This window comes from Sparus aurata, chromosome 14, assembly GCF_900880675.1.
Source record: "Sparus aurata chromosome 14, fSpaAur1.1, whole genome shotgun sequence".
NCBI classification, from domain to species: Eukaryota; Metazoa; Chordata; class Actinopteri; order Spariformes; family Sparidae; genus Sparus; species Sparus aurata.
In genome coordinates, this window is record NC_044200.1 from 23,013,271 (window position 1) to 23,039,227 (window position 25,957).

The 25,957-nt window shown below is 41.4% G+C and overlaps 1 protein-coding gene across 1 annotated transcript in view; it reads right to left on the bottom strand.

The window, feature by feature from the left end:
* Positions 1-25,957, bottom strand: part of LOC115595542 (thyrotropin-releasing hormone-degrading ectoenzyme) — a 181,225-nt gene that overhangs the window by 81,853 nt on the left and 73,415 nt on the right. The window contains exon 5 of the mRNA XM_030440159.1: positions 7,078-7,232. Coding sequence (XP_030296019.1) covers positions 7,078-7,232 — 155 coding nt within the window. The remainder of the gene's footprint in view (positions 1-7,077; positions 7,233-25,957) is intronic.

Genomic DNA, 25,957 nt, shown 5'->3' on the forward strand with positions numbered 1-25,957 from the left:
CTACATACCTACCAACCTATCTACCTTTCTAAACACCTACCTACCTACCTACCTACCTACCCTATCTACCTTTCTAAACACCTACCTACCTACCTACCTACATACCTACCTACCTATCTATCTACCTTTCTAAACACCTACCTACCTACCTACCTACCTACCTACCTACCTACCTATCTACCTTTCTAAACACCTACCTACCTACCTACCTATCAACTTACCTTTCTATACCTCTACATGGTGCTGAACCTGCGGATGGCGGCCAACACCTCAGGCCTCGTTCTTCCTTTGAAATTTGTAGCTCTTAAACTTTGACACTCTCTCACTTAAGACTTTTGAAAAGTTTTGCTGGGTGTGATTTATTTCAGTAAACTGTTGTCGTAAAGTCTGAAACACAACTCTGTAAAACAGAGGTGACTGTGACCTGTGAGGTGTAGAATTTAGGGGGGACCTGAGAGACAAATACTGAATGAGGTAAACTGGCGGGTCAAGCCGCTGTTCTGAAACAATAAGCCAGAAGTTATTGTGTTTTCAACCGTCTGATTTGGTGAAGAGTTGAGGCTGCAGTTGTGATGCACAGCACAGAGAGGCAGTTAATGTACTGTAAAGTAATTAGTGCCTGATCAACGCTCGGAAAATAAAATGCACTCCTCCCCTGATGTATACAGTACACTAATGTCTGGAAATCAACTTAATAATCCTATTTCTTCAGAACTTGCCTGAGAATCAACACAGTTTTCTTCAGTAGCAGTTCATCATGGATGCCAGTAAGGGTAAGTTAAGTTTTGGTCACCAATAAAATGGCTGGAGTCAGTCCACTTCCTGTGAGAAATAGCCTGTTTGGGGCGCCACAAAAACACCCAGATGTTCCAGCGTCTGGTGAATAGTAGCCTGGTTTGGTCACCAATATAGCGCTTGGAGATGGTCTAACTTTCCTTGGAATATAACCAGTTTTGGTCACCAATAAAATAAATGAACATGGTACACCAGTTTTCTGTCGGTAGAAAAACGCAGACCCACTGTGAAAATGCCGGTTTTGGTTGCCAATATAACGCCTGGAGTTTGTCCAACTTCCGTTGAAACATAGCTGGTTTGGGGTGCCAAAAAATGCCTGGATATGGTCAGAGTTCCCGTGAAAAAAATCTGGTTTTGGTTGCCAGAAAAATGGCTGGAGATAGTCCAACTTCCTGTGAAAAATAGCAAGTTTGGGGCACCACAAAAATACCCAGGGATGGTCTTGCTTCTGGTAAATAATAATAGGCTGGTTTGGTCACCAATGTAGCACCTGGAGATGGTCTAACTTCCCTTGGAACATAACCGGTTTTGGTCACCAATGAAATGGCGGGACATAGTACACCTGTTTTTTGTTGCTATAAAAACACCTAGAAGAGGTCCAACTTCCCGTGGAACAAGCAGGTTTTGGTTGCCAATATAACACCTGGAGTTTGTCCAACTTCCCTTGAAACATAGCTGTTTTAGTGCGCCAAAAAAATGCCTGGATATGGTCAGAGTTCCCGTGAAAAAAGCAGGTTTTGGTCACCAGTAAAATGGCTGGAGACGGTCCAACCTTCTGTGAAAAATAGCAAGTTTGGGGTGTCACAAAAACACCCAGGGATGGTCTGACTTCCTGTGAAAAATAGCAGGTGTGGGGCGCCAATAAAAGGGCTGGAAATCAACTAAAGAGCATATAAGGTGATACGATATCTCAGCCGTGTCTGTGGTTTGCAGAAACTTAAATTGATAACATTCTATCCTGTGACTGGGCTGTCAGAGATATGCAAACATTTGGCTATAAGGTGTACTTTTGGTTTTATGTGCTGCAGTGTTGAAATATCTGCCTCCTCCCCGATACAACAGAGGTGAATGAAATGTCATTGGTCTTTCTTCATATTTCAAATCTCTGAACTTGCATTCACCTCCAGTGTATCTGAGTGGCAGCAGAAATCACAGGATACCTAAACTAAAAACCATCTGCATGGAACGGCAGGTTAGAAAATATTGTTTTTTTAGCAATTTGGTTGAACTCGCCCTCTAACTGTCCAATCATGCTGCTGTATGGGGTCATTGTGATGATGGAACTGAAAAGGTTCAGTGTAAATATTGCGACGCCGTTGGCTGACTGCAGAATGTGTCGTTTCATTTAATTTCCTCCAGGAAGTGGCTGCAGACTCACATTTCTCTCTGCTCAGTGTGGATGAACGTTCCCTTCAGGCGGCTGCCGGCGTGGAGCAGAAAGACAGACTGCACAACTAACAACATTAAGCTTCAGAGTGTGATGCTCGACAGCATATTAAGTCATAAATATTATCAAATGTCATAAAAATGCACTTATGATGTGCTTTTATCTGGTTTTGACACTTTTTTTACTTTTGTTTAGTGCATCTTTGTTCATCTCCTTTGTTGCTTTGGAGAGCAGAGTGGGAAGAAAGGAAAATGATAAAGTAATGTTTCGTCTGCCGCTTTGCACTCCATTTCATCCCGAAGCCATTTATTCTCTCTCTCTCTCACACAAACACAGAAAGAGAGAAGGAGTCGTTTGAAGCTTTCAGTAATCAGCCAGTTCAGTTGGAAGAAATTTTACTGGGAAACACAAAGAGACTTTTATTCTAAAACCACTCTAAAAACCTGTGTGCGTCTACCATGGTGTTGTAGGGACGATGGAACTGCACATTTCCTTTCCCCAGCACTCCCACTGAAAATGATTTTGACCCGAAAATGAAAATACGGTCAATCTTAAAAGTACCTCTTTCATTGTAATTATGCTTTTAAAGGAACGTTTGACTCGGGTACATTCACAAAAGGACCCTAGGTTGCATTTTGGCGAGAGTTTTACTTTAAGTGGCTGAAAATGACCCCACCAGAATATGAACACAGTGTTGTGAAAAGAGGGAAATAGAAAATTCAACCTAAACAAACTGTTCTCTCGGTCTGACAGATCTGTTCTGCTGGCACCTGATATTTATGATTACAACACTAAAATAAGTCTAAAGCAACCACCAACACTACACTGAGGATTACTACCTGCTTAAACATGATGTTTATATAGATTCATACACGTCTGAGTCTCAAATTAAACTGGAATTTAATAAATACTGGAATGGAAAATTACGCCGTCCTGCCAATTGAGAAGTATCGATCTCCAAATACGACGTAACATGGAGGACACTTAAGGTGGAACTACTGTCTTCCGGCAACAACACAACATGATATCTCACGTGACTTTTACAGCTTTTGATTTTAGTATTGTTTCTTATATGAGGCTCCTTTTTCAACTTCAAGGTCAATATTGTTTTTTCGCCAATGACAAAACAACAAATTGTCCTGCGTTTATATGGAACTAAGCTTTAGGAGAGTTCCACCTTAACTGTCCTCCAGGTTACGTCACATTCTGAGATCGACACTTCTCCACTGGCAGGACGGCGGCGAGCGGAACAAGCTACTGCTAACGTGAGTTGTTCAAAAACCTTCTTTTTAGTAAACTCTGTGTACACAAACAATGTTCTCAATGCTCGTGTTCATGTGTAGAGACCCTGGTGATACTACCAGCAAAGTTTCATGTTGTGTCGAGACTTCTTACTGTTTTAAAAATAGAGATTTTGATGCTATCGTAAAAGTGCCCGTAGCACTCCCATTGAAAATGAGTTTGACCCGAAAACAAAAATACGGTAAATCTTAAAAGTGCCTCTTTCATCGTAATTATGCTTTTACACAAAGGTTTGACTCATATACATTCACAAAAAGACAGCATTTTGCATTTTGGCAAGAGTTTCACTTTAAACAGCTGGAGATGGCCTTCTTTCACAAACACAATTGTCTACTTCCTGTGGAAAATAAAAGTAAAAAATAACTGTTTCGGGGTGCCACAAAAACATCTAAAGATGGTCCCACTTCCGGTGACCAATATCCTGGAAATAGTCAGCCTTCCCGTGGAAAATAAAGCCAGTTCTGGTGACCAGGAAAGGTTGACCTTCACCTGAAAAACACCTGTCTGTGGTTGCCACAAATAAAGCTGGAAATGTTTCCACAGACTTGAACTGCAGTTGAATGTTTGGCCGCCGTGTGGCCTGTAATGATTGCTGCGATATTCCTCAAGACATTTCATACAAAACCTCACTGGTGACCTCACGATGACAAGATGGAACGTCACGTTATTGCCAAAGTCAGTAGGCTTCATCCTCTGGGGACCATGAAAGTCTGTACAAATGTTCAATTTAGTAGATTTTTAAATGTTTCTCTGGGGAACCACAAATCTCAGTGTCACAGGAAGAAGTCCGGAGATCAAAACCTCCAGGAGCCTCAGCGGTGGACTGGACTGGCACAGTGTGTCAAGCTCGAGGTTGTGTTTTTATCAGCAGTGTGAACCTCGCTGAGTTTTTGTGTCTTTTCTTGTTTGTTTGTTTGAGTTTGTTTTCTGACAGAATAAACCGAAGCGCGGCAACGTCTTCCAGGCAACACAAACAGAACCGATGTGTTTAAAGTCAGATGTGAAATCCTCCCCAGCAGAGGCTGAATGAAGCTCAGCGTTTGGGATATTTTTCACAGTGTCGTGCTCTCGTTCTGTCTTTGTTCATCTTTTTGTATCTCTGTGCTCTCCTTTAACGGGTGTCATCTCCGTTCTTTCTCCTCTTCACTTTGTTTCTTCGCCTCTTTTGTCTCTCCGTCTCCTACGCTCTATCGTCTTGCATCCTTCACTCCCTCCCTCTCGCTCTCTCCACCTCGTCCCGTATCGTTTAAGCTCGCTCGCCCTCCCTTCTCTGCTTCTCTTTGCTGACTGAAACCTTTACATTTTCTTCTGCTTCATCGTGTTTGTCTGCTTGTCACGTATTCGATGTCATACTGTAAAAACAGGATCATCTCCACTGCTGCTGTTGTTGTTGCCCGAGGAGCTTTGTAACACACACACACACACAAACACACACACACAGACACACACACACACACACACACACACACACACACACAAACAAACACAAACACACACACACACACACACAAACACAAACACACACACACACACACACACACACACACACACAGCTCCTTGGTGTTGCAGTTGAGGCTGTTTTGACTTGTGTCACGTTCGGTCTGTTTACAACCGGATCATTTGCATGTGTTAAAATAAAAGTCTGCTGTTTTCCAGCCCGAGTCTCACGTCATGGTTTACTGTTAACGTTTGTCTGTTTCAAAGTAACATGCGGCTGAGTGTGAATCTGTAATTTCACAGCAGCAGGTTCAGGCGGGATGCAGTAGGGTGTTTCAGATGACATACTATCAACAAATTTTGCCTCTGCAGGTGTATCATCTCCGCTGAAGGATCATATTTACCTCATGAAATGTTATTTAAAGCTCCACGTTGCTGTTTTGACGTGTCTACACAAGCAAGGGGAGAAATTTGCAAAACCTGAGGTGAATCTTGAACAGCATCGCGTGCAGGAGCGATAAATATGTTAGGAATAAAAGAAAAAGGCTGAAAAAATCTCCTGACAATAACGTTTTATCCAAAGTGTTTACAGTAAATTGCAGCTGGTTTGGCATCAGAACCGTGAGACCAAAGTTCAGTTCTGAAGGTCGTGAGAAAAACAAAACAAAACCAATAAGTCCTTCTTAAACTTCACACCAAATCTCACAGAGAAATCATCTGTTCACACATTTCTAAGACGTCCCGCCAACTGGAACAACAAAAGGAAACAAACAGCAGAGAACAAAACAATTAGCCGTATAGCCGAGGTAATAAGCAAACACAGATGTTGAGAGAAGGATCGGCTGAATTAAGCAGCATCTTGTGTTTTGGTAAATGTTTTCATGGGAGAAAAAAAACGCTTTTTATATGCGAGTAAACAGTCGGCAGAGATGTTATTAACTCTTTACAGGACGGCTCGTCAGACACTGTGTGGTTAGTTCCCAAAAAACTGTTCTGATTGAGACGTATAATCAAGAGAACTGACAGAGCTCCAAACTAATATAGATAATATATGTATAAATGACGATACATTGGAATTATTGTCTATTCCCTTAATTCATAGACTTGAGTACTTTGCAGAGAAATTCAAAAGTAATTTAATGAGAAAATATTGGTTTACATTTTATTGGCGTATACTGTAATGCAAAGCTTTGCATCTGATTTTTATTTAAGGTCATTTAAGGGATCCAAACTAGTGAAAATACCAAAATAATGAGTATGGGTAACTCATTATTTTGTCTGGGTCTGGGTAACATTAGATGAAAATGTATTAAAAATGGTAGCAAGGTGCCAAAAACCGATGGTAATACTATTAAGTCATAACATAGGTACATTTATGATGTGAATGATAACAGCATGGCCATTTGATTAACAGCTCATTTGTACTGGAAGGAGCTTATATGCCCACCCTAGAGCCTACAACAGCCAATGAGTGATCATGGAGACATGTTACCCACTCTCTCTTCTTTCTCCTCTCTCCTTAGCCAATCACACGCCAGCCTCTGGATGACTGATGCATCATGTAGCCAATGAGATTTCAAATACATCATTATGTAGTTTATATACATTTTTAAAGCGCTAAACTCAAAGTTTAAATAGTTTTGTACATCTTGTTCTTTGAACAGGCTGCAGAAAGTTAGTGTAAATAAGGTGATTTGGTGACATAAATGGGGAAATCACCTGATAACAAGAATAAAGTAATGTAGGTTGATGTTTTCACAACATTACAGGCTACAATCAGTGAAATACTTTCAAAATCACTTGTTTTTTTAAAAGTTATAATTGCCATTTACTATATTATAACATTGAAATACGTCCTCCCCTTTCGTCACTTTGTTTTAAGGTTAAATTGTACAAAATATATGTTAAATGTTATGACTTGTCACCTGGGAACACTTGTGATAGCTTTTGTGTAATAACAAGGATTCAGGGCTGCAGAATCGCCATATCCGAGGTTAATAATGAACCCTGGCAACAAAAATGAAATCTCATTTGAGCATAGAGGAGCTTCTATGCCCGTCCCAGAGCCTACAGCAGCCAATGAGTGACCTTAGAGAAGCTGTCGGGGTCGAAGATTTGAAGCCAACTGTTAATTTAAAGCGGTTAAACGTTCCTACCTGGTGGCAGATTTCGTGGACGACCACCATGGTCAGCTCCATCTGATAGGATGACGACGACACCTCGGCGTCCAGCAGGATCTTCTGCTCCACGAAGACGCTCAGCCCCCAGTTCTCCATGGCGGCGTAGGGATGTTTGGGCACTGCCAACAAATCTGGAAAAAAACCACACAAAGCAACATGTTAATGCTTGTTAACAGACGCTGAATGCTTTCCCTCATTAATAAACTCCCAGTCAGCTTCATCCATTGAGATTCCACCATTAAAATAAAATGCAACGGTCGCTCTGACAGAATGACTGCTGGCATCAGAGCACATCCCATTTTGGGTTAAAATTAAACCCATGAGTCATTTTAACAACCTGCCAACGAAGCCTTTTATCCCCACAACATGGATATACTGAGTCTTCAGATGTATTTCTGCATATATCTGAATGAGAGAGACAGAGAGACATGGAGGAGACGAGAATTAGGACAGAAGAGGAAGGAGTTTGCCTTCTGTGAGGAAGATTTTTCAGGGTGGAGAGGAAGTGATTAAATGTCAGCAAAGGTGGACTCACCTCTCTGGACAAACAGTCAAGTAGAAGTGAAAGTCATCCAGTGAAAGGTTAGTCGAAGCACTCGAGTACTGAGAGCTGAGGTAAAACATGTCAGAGGATGTTGATGAGACACTCTGAGCTTTTGTAATGTCACGACATGTACTGAGACTGTAAAGTCATGTTCCCAGCATGCTTTGAGTGATACAATAATAAAACATAATGATGCCTGAGCTGTGAGCTGCACCTGAGCCCCATTCTGGATTTTAGCCTGAGGTTGTCTATTTTTTTTTTTTAGGTTTCTTTGGGGAATCTACATGATGAAAAGTCCTGCTGACCTGGCTTTTTAACAGCTCCTGTTTCAGCACTTTCTCCTGAAAATATATTTATACACTACAAATGAACAACAACAACAACAAATGTGTGAGAGAAATGTGATGTCAGGTCTTTTGTTTTGTCTGCAAAGTCTGGCTGAGAGATGGCTTTTCAGGCAAACAGTGGAGATCATATTTAATGTCCTCGTGCTTCTGTTTCTTAACTTCAGTGAAGCAGGTCAGCGCTGTGTGACCAAATCAAGAGTTTTCCAGACCTGGACACATGCAAGACATTGTGAAAGTAAACCTACACTGTTATCAGAGCAGCTTCGGACTGCCAGGGGGTTTTCAGGTCTTCAATCTACAGAATGAATGCTAGCAAAGTACTCTTCCTGCAAAATCACAGATAACCAAACTTAACATTTCTTGAAGTTGCATCTTTATGTTTGTTTAAGTTGAATTTACTATTTCTCTCTTGTCATAATGCTGTGTTCAGACTCTGGTTAGGTTCAGGCACAGAAACTACTTGGTTCAGAATTGGAAAACATCTTGATTTGGCTTAAAATACCTATTTTGGTCGCCACGATCACAGATTGAGATGTTATGACTTCGAGAGAAAAACAGCCGAGTTTGGTTGCTACAAAACTGTCTGGAAATGTCTACAGTGGTCCTTAAAAATATCCAGAGGAGTGACTCGGACTGCAGCCATGTTGGTTGTATTAACACCACCTCCAAAACACATTTTGAGTCTTCTTGAGTCCCGCTCCATCTTATTCAGACGATGGAGTCTGGATGATGAATTGAGGAGTCTGAGGAGTGAAGCTGCTGTGTAGTCTGGTGGTGCGGCTGCAGATACTCCTGTATCTTTTGCCAGATGGCAGCAGGGTGACCAGACTGTGGCATCCCCTGATTTTAAAGTCAGCTAAGAAGAGATAAAGTGGCCAAGCAAGAGGCAAAAGTAAACCTCAGACCAGTTTTTAGTTGTTTCACTAAATTAAAAGCTGCAGATGGACTCAGAACTGGACTTGTTGCTATCAAAGTCAGTGATATTTGCTGCTTGCTTATGTTATATGTCTTGTGATGTTGCACTTTTTTGATGTTTGGCTGTCTGCAAAGTTGTCAACTCACAGTTTCTCATCCGAAGTCAAGTCAGCTTGTTACAGCCAGGTGTTATTGTTGATATATTAGCTTGGCGTGCTGTTACTGATCCGAGTCGTGTGCAAAGATGCCTTAGCATGCATGTTTACTTCACAAGTTTTAAAGACAAAGCCGAAGATGTATTTACCAGAGTGGTGTTGTACTAAAAAATGGCGGGGAGCGATTCACTAGTGTTGGTTGTATTAACACCACCTCCAAAATACATTTTGAGTCCTCTTGAGTCCTGCTCCATCTTATTTAGATGATGGAGTCTGGATGATGAATTGAGGAGTCTGAGGAGTGAAGCTGCTGTGTAGTCTGGTGGTGCAGCTGCAGATACTTCTGTATCTTTTGCCAGATGGCAGCAGGGTGACCAGACTGTGGCATCCCCTGATTTTAAAGTCAGCTAAGAAGAGATAAAGTGGCCAAGCAAGAGGCAAAAGTAAACCTCAGACCAGTTTTTAGTTGTTTCACTAAATTAAAAGCTGCAGATGGACTCAGAACTGGACTCGTTGCTGTTGAAGTCAGTGATATTCGCTGTCTGCATAGGTTATATCTTGTGTTGTTGCACTTTCTTAAAGTTTGGCTGTTAGCAAAGTTGTCAACTCACAGTTTCTCATCCGAAGTCAAGTCAGCTTGTTTCAGCCAGGTGTTATTGTCGATATGTTAGCTTGGCGTGCTGTTACTGATCCGAGTCGTGTGCAAGGCTGCCTCAGCATGCATGTTCACTTCACAAGTTTTAAAGAGAAAGCCGGAGATGTATTTACCAGAGTGGTGTTGTACTCAGAAATGGTGGGGAGTGAATCAATAGTATTGCTTTAACTTCAACGTGCAAAACAAGTAATTTGTCATTAGTGATTATAAAGACCGAGGCTATGAACCAGATGTTTTGCTCAGGTGATGCTAGGGCTCATGCAGAGTTGGGCCTCTATTCAGTCTAAAGGTTGAGTTGTTTTAAGTGTGAAGTGAGGAGCAGGAAATGGGTTTCCTTTCAGTGGAGAAACCTGATTAAAAAAGAGGAGAAGAAGAAAGAGAGGAGGTGAAGAGGTGAGAATGAGCCTTCTCACTTTAACAAAAACTTGATTGTTTTTCAGGGTGAAGAAGAGGCGTTTCTCTCCGGTAAATGAGTGCAAAAAGAGTTCAGGTCCTCATTTAAATTTAAAATAAGAACCAGAGTGGCATTTCAGCTTCAACGGCCTTCAGCAGTGTAACAGGACCACACAGGCGGCGGTTTATTCACCGGGACCTGCACTTGAACTCTGTCAGCGGGAGGTCTTTCTTTTGTTCGGCTCAGTTTGATTCAAGTTTTTACTAAGTCTTTAAAAACTGACAATTTTTTTAGACGTAGAAAACAGAAAACAGAGAAGAAGAAGAGATGGAGATTATATTGTCCTGCAGAACAGAGCTGATAGAAGAGAAGAGATCTGGAATAATATTTAAACATGTGAGGAAACTGCTCTATAAATCATTAACATGTGTATTCTCTTTCTTCACAGACATTCATCATATCTGGGAGCTTTTTGTTTGAGGTGATGAAAAAGGTCGATGTTCTCAGTAAAGTGACGCTGCGGCGACATTAATCTGCTCTTAATGAAACGATGAGCACGATCCAGCCCGCGTTCCTCATCGTAAAAAACCTTCAGGCGGCACTTTCAGCCTCAGATCGTACATGTTGTTTCAGTCTCTCCACACGGACCACTGCCGGTCTGAAGCTGTCAATCACCTGAACGCAGTGACATCACGGCAGTTTGACAGCTGTCAGTCATCGCACACTGTGACAGTAAATACCAAGCACAGAAGACACGCAGACTTTTATTAAGTCGGTTGTTGGAGTGTTTCGAAGCCTCCTGCTGACACACACACACACACACTTTATGTTGCATGTGAGTGACTTTTTCTCTCATTTTTTATTCCATCATTCTCAAAACAAAGCACGAAACACTGTGTGTGCACGCACGAGGTGGTACGTTAAGAAACACCTGAAGAAATTCATTTACATCTCAGAGTTCAGGGAAAAAAACAACGCGTTCACGGGCTGATAGACACAACGATGTAACAAAACAATAAAAAAAAAAGGACAAAAACTGAGTCGCAGCTCACTGTAATTACATCTCCAGGTGAGAGTGTTTACAGCCTGAGCGCTTAATGTGGGAGTTTGTATGTATACAAGCTTCTCTGTGGACTGAAGAGTCAGCGTGTCGCCTCGCTCATGGAAACATGAAAGTATAGGAAGAGAGAATAAACTCACGATGTAAAGACTGTGAACACAAAAGGGTTCAAGACAAGATGTTCAAGATGATCTAAAATCTACCCAAAAAACAACCAACTCTTTTTATAATAGATATCATAGATTCAACTGGACTTAAAGTCGACAGTGGGGAGGCAAATTTAAGTAATCTGCTTTAACAGTCGATCATAGATTCATAATATATTAGATGTGTTGAACGTTTTACCTTCATAAAACTGTTCTTACTGATCTGACATGATCTGTGTTTGATGTAGAATCAGAGTCGGAGTTAAAGAGCAGATAAAAGAAACATAAAGTTACTGAATTTTGTGAAAAGTCACACAGCTAACATAAAACTCTGACAATATGTTGCTTGTTTGGTCATGTTTGGTTTCAGGCTGTTGGTGAGATGTGACTTTGAGCTCGGGGAATCTCTGATGAGCACGCTGAGCTTTTATTTCTGACATTTCATTGAGCGAAATATTAATTTATTCAGATCAAAGGGACTCAAACCTGGAGGTCAGGACCCCCAGCAGCCGTCGAGAGGCAATTAAAGACAGGAAAACATGTTCTGCTGCACAAATTCATATTTATTTTAGACTTTTAATTAGTTGATCTCTTTAGGCTTTTAAAAGTCTTTCAAAATAAAACAGGGACACATTAATCTAATTGCTCTCTAATTTGTTTAATCTAATGTGGATGACGGGCCACAAGGCGACTCTGCTTTGTTTTAAAGGTCAGGAATGAGACTAACGTGATCCTGGTTTTATGAATATCGACAAGATAAACACAAACTTGTTGTTCTGAGTCACGACGAAGCTTCAGGTGAAGAAATAATTCAGACGTTTGGTTCTGAGCTCAGTCGGCTGTTTGAGTTTGGTGTTTGAAGCTCTGCGGCCGCCGTCACTCAGCTCCGTCTGCACGTTAACCAGGTCCGAACACACATCACGATGCCGCCTTCTCTTACCCAGCATGCATCTCTGTGCAGTCATGACCCACTGTGTCTGAACGTGTGCAGGTGTACAGAAGTCTGCGCTGCCTGAAGGCTGGAGAGGCTCTTTGTTGTGAACGTGGCAGGAGGTTCGATTTACAGATTATTACACAGCTGAGTGGAGTTTTTACTGAACAGCATCAAATTATATCACTCAATATTTCTACAGGAACATAAAATAAAAAATAAATATGCTTACTGAGTAGAAGTTTACCAAGAACGGTTATAGAACTGATTTTAATGTGATTGATGTTTTTCATTCACGTTCCTTTTACACCACGTAAAGACTCTTTAAGTGTCCTGACAGGTGTTACATAAATAATAAATGTATTATTGTAATCAGGAGTATTTCTCTTATAGAAACGTTTGATGTCTGCGACAAATACAAAACGTGTTAAAGAATGTTAAATGCTTTCAGTGTCAAAAAGCCGCAGATATACATTTTGAGATAGAATGAGCAGGAACTGTTAGGAGGAGGAGAAGAAGGAGAGGAAAAGAAGAGAAGAAGAAGAAAAAGAGGAGAAGAAGCAAAGAAGAAGAAGGAGAAAAAGAAGAAGTACAACAACAGCTACAAAAAAAGAAGGAGAAGAAGAAGGAGAAAGAGGAAGTAGAAGAAGAAGTGGTGGTGGAAGAAGAAGAAGAACTTGAAGAAGAAGAAGAAGAAGAAGAAAAACAAGGAAAAGAACAACAAAAAAGACGGGGAAGAAGAAGAAGACAAAGAAGGAGGAGAAGAAGAAGGAGGAGAAAATAGAGGAGAAGAAGAATAACGACAACAAAAAAGAAGGGGAAGAAGAAGGAGAAAGAGAAAGAGGAAGTAGAAGAAGAAGTGGTGGTGAAAGAAAAAGAGGAACTAGGAGCAGAAGAAGAAGAAGATAAACAACAACGAGAAGAACACCAAAAACTGACGGGAAAAAAGAAAAAGACAAAGAAGGAGGAGAAGAAGAAGAAGAAGAGAAGAGGAAGAAAAACGAGGACATGAATGACAAAAAAGAAGGGGAAGAGGAAGAAGAGGGAGAAGCGTGAGACAGATAGAGAGAGAGACAGACAGAAGAGAGACAGACGGTCTACAGCGGCCTGCAGACAGCAGAACAGCTGCTGCAGACAGGAAACTCTCCATGTGTCTCAGTTTTGTCCCAGTTTTCCAGCAGCTGAAGAAGAAAATGCGACAAACAAACAAAGAAGAGACAGAAAGCCTCACACCCACACACATCTGTGTGCAGATGTTCCTCGTTTGTTCTAATTATCATTCCTTCACTCTGTTCATTTATTAATGGAGACAGCAATACAGAGAGAGAGAGAGAGAGAGAGAGGGACAGCTCTCAGTCTACCTCGCTCGCCCAGCTCGTCCACACTAATGGTTTATATTCAAAGCTTTAACAAACGGAATGCTAATCAGCTCCATCCATCAATACTGCTGCTGTTTACAGTCAGAGGTGTGAAGTTTAAATTGAATTGTGTCATTTCATCACACGCAGCAGGAAAATAACAACGCGCCGCCGGTGTGTCTGTCACCTTCAGAGCAGCGCAGCTCCATGCAGCTAAAGCTAATTTAAATATAAGACACGCTGATAATTAAACTCAGAAATGTCGTGAACTGGGGTTTATATAACCAGAGTCCGTCTGAGGGACGCTCGCTGACACTTCTCAATGTCAGGAGGAAGTGAGTCCTGAAGGAGACTTTTCTAAAATAAACATTTAAAAGACAACAAGTCTTCATTTACGAATGTTTAACACAAACTGATCCGGCTCTGAAGTGAAAAACATGAAGGACGAGCTCTTGTTGTGAAAAGTTCTGCTCGCACATCGTTCATCACATCATATTCTGAATGTCAGGCTGCTCACACCGTTCAGACCCGATCCATCATCGGACCAGCGGCTGTCAGAGCCTCGACGTCCGAGTCATCAACCATGTAGTAGTTTACAGAAACAGTTTGTAGGTCAGAGACGGACAGACGACACGTCCTCTGCAGCTTCATTCATCACAAGCTGTTGAATCCGAACTCTCGTCTTCTTTAAAGATCTTTAAAGCGTCAAGTTGAGCTTTGTTGTTGTGTGATTCTGGCGCCCCCTGTGGACAGAATCAGTATCAGCACCTTGATATTTACTGATAACAGCAGACAACAGTTTACTAGCATTAGCTGTATTAGCTCTTATAAAACTAGCTTGGTCACCAACAATAACAAGAAGTTCCTCCATTTTGGATTCTCCTGCTCAAAGCTCAGCTTCCTCCAGGTGGCAGGTGATTGGTCAACTAAACAAATTTGCTAATCAAAGTTCAATCCAAGATGATTTTCACGGATCTGCTTCTCGACATCATCGCAACGTCACTGGTTTCATCGAACCGATCCAATTATTCTCCAGGATTTGCTGCTGAACGTTGACCACGCTCAGCTCTCGCCTCTAATTGGCTGAAACTGATCTAAAGAGCGTAAAGGACGTAGTCCAGTAATGGCAGCCGAGAGACGGCGAAGCGAGACATACGTGGAGTAACTGGCAGCTCAAGTAATGTGTTGTGAAATATATAAGTCACCGCTCCGGCTCACGGCCTGGCATCCAATCACACGCCGGCCTCTGCTCGCAGGCTGGATGTGATTGGCTGACAGCTCATTACCCACTCGACTGAGGCTCAGACAGCAGAACTGATTGGCCGGCTGGTGGCGGGGGGGTGAGAAGGTGATTGGTTGAACTTAAAGGAGGGGGGAGTGTAAATGAGGCTGTTCTGGTTTAAGGTGGAATATGCAAATGAGACATTATGTTCAATAGACACTTAAATTAAAACGAAATGAATCGTTTCATTTTACTGCAGAATCGACCCTGGAGCCACACACACACACACGCACACACACACACGCACACACACACACACACACACACACACGCACACACACACACACTCCTGTAGCTTCTATTTTATCACTCTGTCTTTGTGTCAGAGGTGGAAAAAGAAAAGCAAAACAGAGTCTGACGTTAGAAAATGTCTTCCGAGTGACTCTGGAGGAGCTTTGACCCTGATGATGTCACTGTGATGACATCATCAATCGATCAATCTTGGCGTGGGTTCGAGCTAATCATTGTACGAGCGAGAACGTTATTTGCAGACACATAACTGTTATAAAATAACACGGGGGTGGAGTTTGCCAGAAGCAGCATTTACCAGAGAGGGAGGGTCTAACAAAACAATGTCAGTGAGTTGCATTATGGGAAGTGTAGTGTTCTAGGAGCTTGACTCATCCCAGTGACTGAACGGTCAGGATGTTTCAGCCTCTGCTTCACAATCTTAATGATTACCAATTCTAAATCATTGCAGTGATATCACGGGAAAACAAACTCAGGATCATTACATCCTGAATTTAATTTAATTAATTCTACGTAGTCTTTAAACTACTAATAAAGTGGAGCTTCTGTTCCCGCCATGCTGCTTACAACAGCCAATGAGTGATCGTGTAGACAGGTGACCCACCTCTCTCTTCCTTCTCTACACACCTGCCTCCATTTGATTGATGCATCATGTAGCCAATGACATTTCAAATCCAGTAATAAATAGTTTATATCAGTTTTATAAAGCCCTAAACTTGGAAATTATACAAGTTTATGTCGTTTTATGCTTTTAGCTGTTGCTGTTTTTCCACCTCAGCTCCTGTTTTTGACAATCTTATACACACACATTTACTGTAAATAAGGGAATAAAGAGCTATAATGACTTTATGCTCTTGTTGCTCTCATATCAGGAGTATTTTGAGGTGATAAAATGTCATTTCCTCTGCCAGGCGCCTGGATGTTTCCTCATAAAAATGTGTTGTAAGTGTTAAATCTCAGTGAAGTTATTATCTAATTTGAACTTTCATCTCATAACCTTCCAAAAGAGCTCAAAATCATCCCCCAGTGTGTCCAAGTTTCGACAGGGTGCTTCCTCTTCCTACTCCTGCTCTGATTTCTATTTCTGAGGCTGAGCGGCGCCGACTGGACCGCACCGGCGCCTTTTTATAGAACCGATTTTCAGCTTTCTGTCATCTTCAGCACCACTTTTAAAGTTCTCACACCAGAGAGTCTGCTCTGAGTCATGAGCGGTGTGGTGGTTATAGTCGAGACAAACGTTGTATTGTGAAGTACAATAACCCGTAATTTAGTCGTCCTTCACAGCTGTCTGATAGCGGGTTGGGCCTCCTGCTCAGCGGATCGCTGCAGCGCTGCTGGGACCTGCAGGACAGGTGTGACCATTTACCTCTTTTCAATCTCAACCATAATGGCCGCCTCAGGAGGGAGACTGTGACGCCAATATGGCAGCTTCCCCCTGCAGTGTTTGATAAGTCACTGATGCTCCGCTCGCACACAACGACCCCGGCCCTAATCGGCCGCGTTAGGCAACCTAACAACACAATGGCGTCTGGATCATGTGTGTCTCTGCTGTCGTGCTGCTGATCTGAATGAATCACGGCTGAATCCTGATGAACCATCGATGCTGCAGCGCCGAGGCAACAGCAATATGACCGACTCACAGGGTCCAATACGACGGTGGTTCTGTCTGTGTTTGTGTGTGTGGACAGGTTTTAGATCGGATCTCTGTTCGCTTCAGACCAACACTGAGATTTAAGATGTAGATTTAAAGGGATATTCCGGTGTAAGTTTAATCCATGGTCTAAATCACCGTGAAACTGTGTTAGACTCCCTCTCAAGAGATCAAGTTAGCAGACCGCTAATTTACGGAGTTTTATCAACCTCAGAAACGACCGCACGACAACAATACACTGCAGTAAATGGATCCAAATATAAACCGCCACCAAAAAGCCACAAATAATGCTCAGAACAGCACCAAACTTCAGCAACAGTACAAATAGGGTCTCAGCACAGAGTCCGGGGCATCTAACCTCCGCTAGCTTAGCTGGATTTCTACTGAAAAGCTGACTAAATTTACCACTCTTCTGCAGCAGCTTCCTGTTGACGGGAAGTCCCGACGAGTCGATTACCGAGTGCAGTAGAGTTCCGCGGCTCATGGATGAAAATGTATGATTATGACTCCATGGAAAAGCAATCAAAGTTCATATGTGTCTTACCTGCCAGTTTATAACAGTTATTATCGAGAGCGGACAGGGAAAAGAACGGAATTGAGCATTTCTAACCGCACTCGGTAATCGTCGCGTCGGGACTTCCCCGATCCGGAAGCTGATGGAGGAGAGTTGAAATCTGTTTTTAGCTTCACAATAGAAATCCAGCTAAGCTAGCGGAGGTTAGATGCCCCGGACTATGTGCTGAGACCCTATTTGTACTGTTGTTGAAGTTTGGTGCTGTTCTGAGCATTATTTGTGGCTTTTTGGTGGCGGTTCATATTTGGATCCATTTACTGCAGTGTATTGTTGTCGTGCGGTCGTTTCTGAGGTTGATAAAACTCCGTAAATTAGCGATCTGCTAACTTGATCTCTCAAGAGGGAGTCTAACACAGTTTCACGGTGATTTAGACCATGGATTAAACTTACTTAACATCCCTTTAAGACGAGTTGACTGATGTGAAGAATAATTGACGAGGAGGCGGCCGAGGCGACCCCATCTCCTAAAAATACAGCTCGTCTGATTTGCCAAAACACGTGTTGTGGGGAAAATTGACGGCTGGATTACGTTCGCTGGCAGCTCAGCAGGTTTAGTGATTCACGATCATGTTGAACTCACCCTCAAGACTTCGGTCCGGTGCCAGAGTTCTGTGTCACTGAGGAGCAAACTGTTCCCACAAGAGTCCAATTTCAGTTTGAGTCACATCACAGATCCGAAATTAACATCTTTGCAGTGATCTCCTCCCAACTCGGGCTGTCAGTTTTGATTAATTATGATTTTGGTAGCTCGACACTCATTAACTCGTTAGTAACAAACGACTTGTGGCGCCAAATTATGACCACAACACTTTTTGTTGAACGTTAAGATGTCTTTTTGATAAATAATTTCACAACTTCATCATTTTGCTGTAACGTTAGCTAGCCTAGTTAGCTGGTGATCCGGTCGGTGGGTGAAGTTCAGCAGGAAGAAAATAGTTCCAACATGAAACTGACACATCAAGTTCTATTAAATACTGATTTTTGGCGACTCACGCCAAAACAATTGAGACTGATAAATAGCACGACAGATAAAAACAGATGAATATTTCCTTGTTAAGGTCTAAAAAATGTTTCCTTCAGTCATCTTTTGGTCATCCTGTTCCAGTTTGAGTTGGCGGTGAACTCCTCGGCTGGTGTTTCCTCGCTGTGGTGGGAAAACCCCTCTGAAAATTTAATGAAAGCCTCTTAATGGGGTTTATTTTTGGACTATTTCTTATCATGGATTTGCTCCTTTTTACTTGAACAGAGGATCAGAGTCTTAACTCCTCTGCTCTCTGTGGTGTTCGACTTCCTGCGCCTCACTTCACATTCGTCCGTCTCCTCCTCTGACATCACAGATAACGCCACGTATCCACGCTGCTCTCGGTATCGTCCACACACTCAGTGTTCCCCGCCACTCTCTCTCTTCCTCTCCGCGGCCGAGCTCCACTTGTCCACCAATTATCTTTAGCTCGTTCAGATAAGAGCTGCTCCATATTCAGCAGACACTGGAGGAGGGAACGGAGGAGAGTCTTTGAATGCTAAAACGCCTTCGCAGCCAGAAGACGACCTGCAGCACACACACAACAAACAGCCACTGCAACTGCTGCTGAGGGCTGAAGTGTTCATTACAGCCCATAATATGAGCGCGCTGTGCAGAATTAACAACACTGTGACGGTTCAGTTCTACCGAGGAAATGTGAAGGTTTATGCTGAAGGTGTCGCCAAACGAAAGATGACTAAAAACAAAAAGGGTTCAACTTCAGGGGAGGAAGATGTTCTCAGTGTATTTCATGGTGGTCAAAAGTATGTGGACACCTCACGGAGGTGTAGAAATATGTGATGTTGTGTAGTAACCACAACATCACCAGACTCCCTTAACAAAGTCTGTCATTTTAAGAGTTGGGGAGTGAGGAGAAACATCACAAATGCCACAAAACTTTGCTGCAACAAACTCCAAATCATGAGTGCCCTCATGTCGATTCAGCATTAAATATAATACACAAAATAATTTATTTCCTGCACCAGCTTGTCTGCTTCTGAGTGTTAAGTGTGTCATATCTCTCAACACCGCCTCAACTGTTTCACCTTTTACACTCAATTTATGAAAGAAGACAACATTTTATTGACGCTAAACATGTACAATTTTACAAATACAGTACACAGTAACTATATAAGCCACTTCTTTGTCACCCATTGAGAAAGTCCCCAGACTCCCTTGACAAATCATCTGATTTTGTGAGTTTTCAGGCTAGGAGAAACTTTACAAATGGTTTGGATGCTGTTCATGACAAATTCTAAATCATTGGTGCCTTCTTGTAAATTCGGCATCAAATGCAAAACATTACGTTGTTACTTTACTTGTAAAAAGTGTCAGTTTGTGGCAGCTTGTCTGTCCCAGTCTGTTCAAAGTGAGTGTTACCTGCCAACATTTAGCAGCTGTTTATAAAAGAAGACTTCTTCATGGTAAACATGTCAAATTCTACAAATGCAGTCAACAGTAACCGATATAGGCAACTTCTTTGTTGCCTGTGGAGGAAATCGCCAGACTCCCTTAAAAAAACGCTCAATTTAGTGAGTTGTTGAGTTAAAAGAAACTTTGTGAAACGCTGTCTCAGACAAATTCTTACTTATTTGGGCCTTCTTGTAAATTTTGCATTATAAACAAAACATTAAGTTGTTTCTTTCCTTGTAAAAGTGTCAGTTTGTCTCAGTCTGTCTGCTCCTGTGTCTAATTTCCTTCTCAGTAGACACAAATTATTTATCGAGCGAATAACACATTGATTAGTCATCTTATCATATCAACTCTGATTGTGAGCGTCAGACCTCGCAGAGCTGTCTGGTTTCTCTACAGCAGGTCTGAACTGAATCATCGCTCCGCTGAACTGTTTCAGCTCAGCGAGGAGCTGCAGAGGAACGGGAGCTGTCAGGGAGATGACGCGCTGCACAATTTAGAAACGGAGGACGGAGCTGTGAGAATGTTTTAATAATGTTTGAACTGAGTGAACGTCAGAGCGAGAATCCAAAGCCTGAAACAGACACGGCGATGTGAACAGGTGGGACCGGTCCTCATAAAGATAGACTGTGTGTGTGTGTGTGTAGGGTGTGTGTGTGTGTGTGTGTGTGTGTGTGTGTGTGTGTGTGTGTGTGTGTGTGTAGAGGAGACTCAGAGGACAGTGACCATCAGATCGCCCGAGGCCCGCTGATTGGCCTGGCTGGCTGCCAGCCCAGCCAATCAGACGCACCAATTTCCCTGTGGCGATAAAAGCTGAAAAACATTCCAGAGACGACCTTTAAACCGCAGCGGCGCCATCACACACCTGGAAGAGCCTCATTTCATTTAATAAACGACCTGATTAGACTCATCAGCTGCTCCGCCTGTTGGAAATGTTATTTTTAGAAGTTCTGCTGCAGGTCGTGACGTTGCGGTGACTTCCTGTTTACACTGGAGACTGGCTTCTGATTGGACGAAGAGAGAGGTCACTGCCTTTCATTAATTACTTTGTAAGGGTTTTTTTCCCCTAAAATTCACAATATCACCGGACTCCCTTAACAAATTGCATAATTCTAGAAGTTGCTGAGTGAGGAGAAAACTTACCAAGCTCTGCAAACTTTGCTTTGACAAATTCTTAATCATTGGTGCCTTTTTGTAAATTTGGCATTAAATGTAATAAATGAAGTTGTTTCATTCCTTGTAAGAACTGTCAGTTTGTCACTTCTACACTTTATAAATGACCTGATCGTTATCAGCAGCACAGGGGTCATGGGATTTTACTAGTTAATTCTTTTGTGGATCCAGTAACCACAATATCACCAGACTCCCTTAACAAATTGTGTGATTTTAAGAGTTGTTGCTGTGGAGAAACTTCAGAAACTTTGCCACAATGTTCCACAACAAATATTAAATCATTGGTGCCTTCTTGTAAATTCGGCATTCACAATAAAACTTTAATCATAAAACATAAATTTGTCGCAGCATTGCTGTACCAGTCTGTCTGCGTCCATGCCAACATTAAGCAGCTGTTTGAACACAGTGTTCCAACTGATTTCACCATTTACTCTTAAGTTATGAAAGAAGACGACATTTAATTGACGTTAAACGTGTAAACATTTTAAAATACAGCAAACAGTAACAAATATAGGCTACTTTTTTGATGTTGGTGGAGAAAGTTGCAAAATTCCCTTTAAAAATTGCTCAATTTAGTGAGTTGTTGAGTTAGGAGAAACTTAATGAAGGTTTTGAAATGCTACATTGACATATTCTTAAATATTTGGGCCTTCTTGTTAATTCTGCAAATGTTCTACATGAATATACTTCTTTATTTGTGTAAAAACATTGTGCTTGTTTATCCCAGTTATTTGATTCAGAGTGGGGAAACAACAGAGTAGATACTGCTATTATAATCCTCTATACACAGTGTGTTTGGATTGTCGCTCACTCCAGTTGTTGTAAAAAAATAATAATATCTGAATGCTGACGACTAGTTAGAGACAGGAAGTGAAGTAAGGACACCCGAGGCGCCAATTTGAGCCAACTATGATCTTTAACGGCGTCTGTGGGCTCAGAGCGGGTGACTCAGCCGAGGAGATGATGTTGCCTGACGCCCATTATCACTGGTGGACAGCCGTCATACAATTTACTGCTCTCACATAACACTGAATTTAACTACTTCATTATTTTCCCCTGTGTGGTTGCCATGGAGAGACTAATGAAATGGAAATGAGTTGAAGTGCGGTGACGCTGGCGACTCTTTGTCTTCTTCAGGAACGATGACGAATGATCTCAAATCAGGCAGCATGCGCTCGTTTTCAGCTGTTTTGTCCTTAATTATCTTTTATAACTAATGTTTTTCTGGTCCAGAGGAACTAAATGCTTGAAGCTGGAATCAACAGAATTATAAAGCTGTCTAATCGACGCTGATGATTAAAACACAACTCTGTTGATGTCAGAAAGTATCTCTTCCTGTTCAGCTCAATAATGAGGAGAAAATAAATGTCCTTGCCTGAGGCTAATTTCTTTCTATTAACAGAACGATCTAATTTATAATAGCAGAGCAAATAAATGACCTCAGGTTTACTCACTCTTAGCACAATATGTTATTTTAGAAAAGCAATACAGAGCCTTATTTCAAGACAGGCGCAATACAGTTGTCTAGTAATGAGTCCTAAAACCTGGAAATCAGTTAGCATGTTAGCACATCTGGTTCCCTCGTCTCAAAGTCAGAGTATTTTTATTGTGTTTTCAGTTAACTGTCTGAAATAAGGCTGAAGATATTTACATGTTTTGTTCTACCACATAAAATCCATCATTAAATGACCCACAGTTTAATTATAAAGCTCTTCTGTGTGTTAAAAACAGTTAGTGGTTGCTAACAAGTGTCTAATCAAGACTACTGTTTCAACTATTTCCCCAATTTACACTTTTCATTGATGGTAAACTTGACATATCTTACAGTTACAGTACATGGTAACCAATATTAGCCTCTTCTTTGACACCAAGGAGAAAGTCCCCAGACTCACTTGAGAAATCACCCAATTTGATGAGTTTTCAGGCTTGGAGAAACTTTATAAATAGTTTAGATGCTGTTTATGACAAATTCTATATCATTCGTGCCTTCTTCCAAGTCGGCATTGAATGGAAAACATTAAGTTGTTTCTTTACTTGTAAAAAGTGTCAGGGAAATTGGCAACTTGCTAGTTTTTTCGAGTCAAGTCAGCGCACTTCAACAGATGTTACAGCCAGGTGTTACTGTCTCTCGTTCACGCTACGTTAGCTTAGCGTGATGTTACGGTTTGACTGCCACATTGTTCATAAAATCCGTGAACTCTCATTCTGCTGTCGGCAGATCATTTACCTTATATTTCGTAATATTTTGTGACTTTTTGTCTTGTTTGTAGCTCTGACAGTTTGCAGCGTGGAGGCAGCATCAGTCAGATCTCCACCTGACAGCGACGACTCGTAGAACAATGAGGGTGTTAAAGACGGATGACAGCGTCTCCGTGTCTCTCAGCAGAGTGCGTCTCGACGAGCAGCAGATGGACTGTTTATATAACATCTTCATTCTGCCGTCTTTCTGTTTTCACTCTTATTCCTCCATCTGTTTACCCGCTCATCTTCTTCTCTCCTCTGCCTTTCTTTCTTCTATGCTGCCCTGCCCGTCTGTTCGTTTCTCTTTACATTTTGTCACACGAATCACTCTTTCAATCCGCCATCTGTTTATCTGTGTTTCCTCCATCAGGCTCTGTGCCGCTCGTGTTGAGTCGACCCGGCATCGCTGTTTGTGAGCTGTAGTATCGTGTCGACCTGCTGTAAACTCAGAGCAGCGTCTGACTGAGCGCGCTCCAGATCTCCTTGTGTTTGTGACCTCGGCATCACAGCGGGTCCTGAAAGGTGTCAGCGCCGGCTCGGTGACTCTCTCAGGTTTCGACAGTGTGCTGATCATCTGGCTGGAGTTAGGTGGAAATAATATCAGGTTTAATTTGCTCTGAATTCAGCCCTTTAAAATGTTCCAAAGAGCTTTTTTAATGTGTCAATAATTATAATCCAACAATATGATGTATTTTATTCTGAAATGGGCCAATCGGTAAAATAAGTGCTTTTGATTTAGGTAAATTAAGTAGTTTTTTTTATGCTGATGCTTTTGAACTTAAAGCTACAACATGGAACTTTAACTGTGTTTATTCTCGTGTCCCCTGTGGACAAAGTGGGTATCACCGCTGTAAAGATCTTCATCTGGATATTAAATTAAAACAAGTATATTTTGAATGAAGTTTAACAGGCCTGAGGTGAACGGCACCAGACTCCCTTTAAAATTCACTTGATTTTGTGAGTTGTAGCACTCAGAAATACTTTACGCATGTTGTGACATGTTGTCTGTGATTAATTCTTAATTATTGGGGCTTTCTTGTACTCGGCAACTCAACAATTGTTCTATCATAAGTTCAGTCAGAAATAAAAGCTAACGGATGGAAACAACCATTGAGTTGTACAACATGAACCTGTTTTAATGGCAGAAAACATCTCAGATGCTGGTTCGAAACCAGAAGAATGTGTGCAGCCTTTGAATTAATTACACTGGTTAATGAATGGAGCTGGGACGACGGCTGATAATACTGTAGGTTGCCATGGTTACACATATAAAGAGGTTAAAAAGGTCTCGATACAGTTTGATCGCTTTCAAGATGAGACTTATTAGAATTCCAGTCAGCCAGCGACAATGTGAGGGTGAAGCCAACAATGTGATCAGCATGACGACGATCAAATTAAGAGAGAGACAGACAGACAGGTAGACTGACAGACAGACAGGCAGGCGCGAGTAGACAGGATAATAAAATGATTTATGGCTTCTTATATTCTAATGAAGTCTATGCAAACAGCCTCTGTAGTAATAAATTATCCACTTCAAACAAAAACACTGCAGAGAAACAGAGAGCTAATACAGGAGATTAATTAGCCTGCTTCATAGGATTACACACACACACACACACACACACACACGAGGCAGGAAAGTGGATCTGGTAATTAAACCTTTTTCAAAATGTAATTTGGCTTCGTTGTGATTTTTATTTAACTCCGTCTGTTCCTCCTGATTCAAAGAAAAGTCCAACGCGGCACGTTCGCCAGCTCAGCACGCACTTTATCATCATGTCTGACTGTGGCCATGACAAACGTTAACAACTTCAGCTTTATTCTGATGAATTGTAACATTTCTACTCCAGCAAAGGTTGATAAAAGAATAAGTGAAAGAAAAATTTAATAAAACTACGGCGTACGTTTCCACTGAGACACAGGAATTGGTGTTTCTAATGAGTCAGAACCTGTTAATTTGAAGGTTTTGAAGGCGAGTTGTGTGTTCAGACTAAAAATATCTTCTGTCAATAACACATAAAACTGCTCGTGGGGTGTTTTTCTGCTGTATTGTATTCTTTGAACTGCACTCTGATGTTGACAGCTGCATAAACTACAGCACTTATAAAAATTTAATTAATTATCTTAAATGTTTGTGTATAATTAGTCCTATTTTCTGATCAAAAAGACCCATTCAAAACTCCCTTTGTAAATCTGCCGTTTGAAGTGTAAGTGGAGCCAACATCCTTCTTGCACTACATTCTTGCACTGCTGTAAAATTATAAGTTCAACAATTTTGATACACTTGTAGAACACTTGGTAAAAGAAATGTTGAAATAGCATATGTTCCATTTTTTAACCAAGAAAACCCCATTCAAAACTCCCTTTAGAAATCTGCCGTTTTAAGCCTAAGTGTTGCAACTTCCTGCTTTGCCTATTAAAGGATTGCTGCTCTAAAATTACAAGAGTTACTATGTTTTAAGAAGAATACTGTCATGCTAAAAGAAATGTCCAGTGCAGAACATGTGTTTTATTTTTGAGTCAAAACCCATTCAAAACTTCCTTTAGAAATCTGATGTTTGAAGTGGAGTCAAGTTCCAGTTTGGACCATAAAAGGATGTTAACACCGCTCTACAATTTCATGACTTAAAACATTTAGACAGTCAAGTAGAGTTTAATGAAATATCTAAGTAACATATGATTCATTTTTCTAAATCAAAAATCCCATTCAAAACTTCCTTTAGAAATCTGCCGTTTAAAGCCTAAGT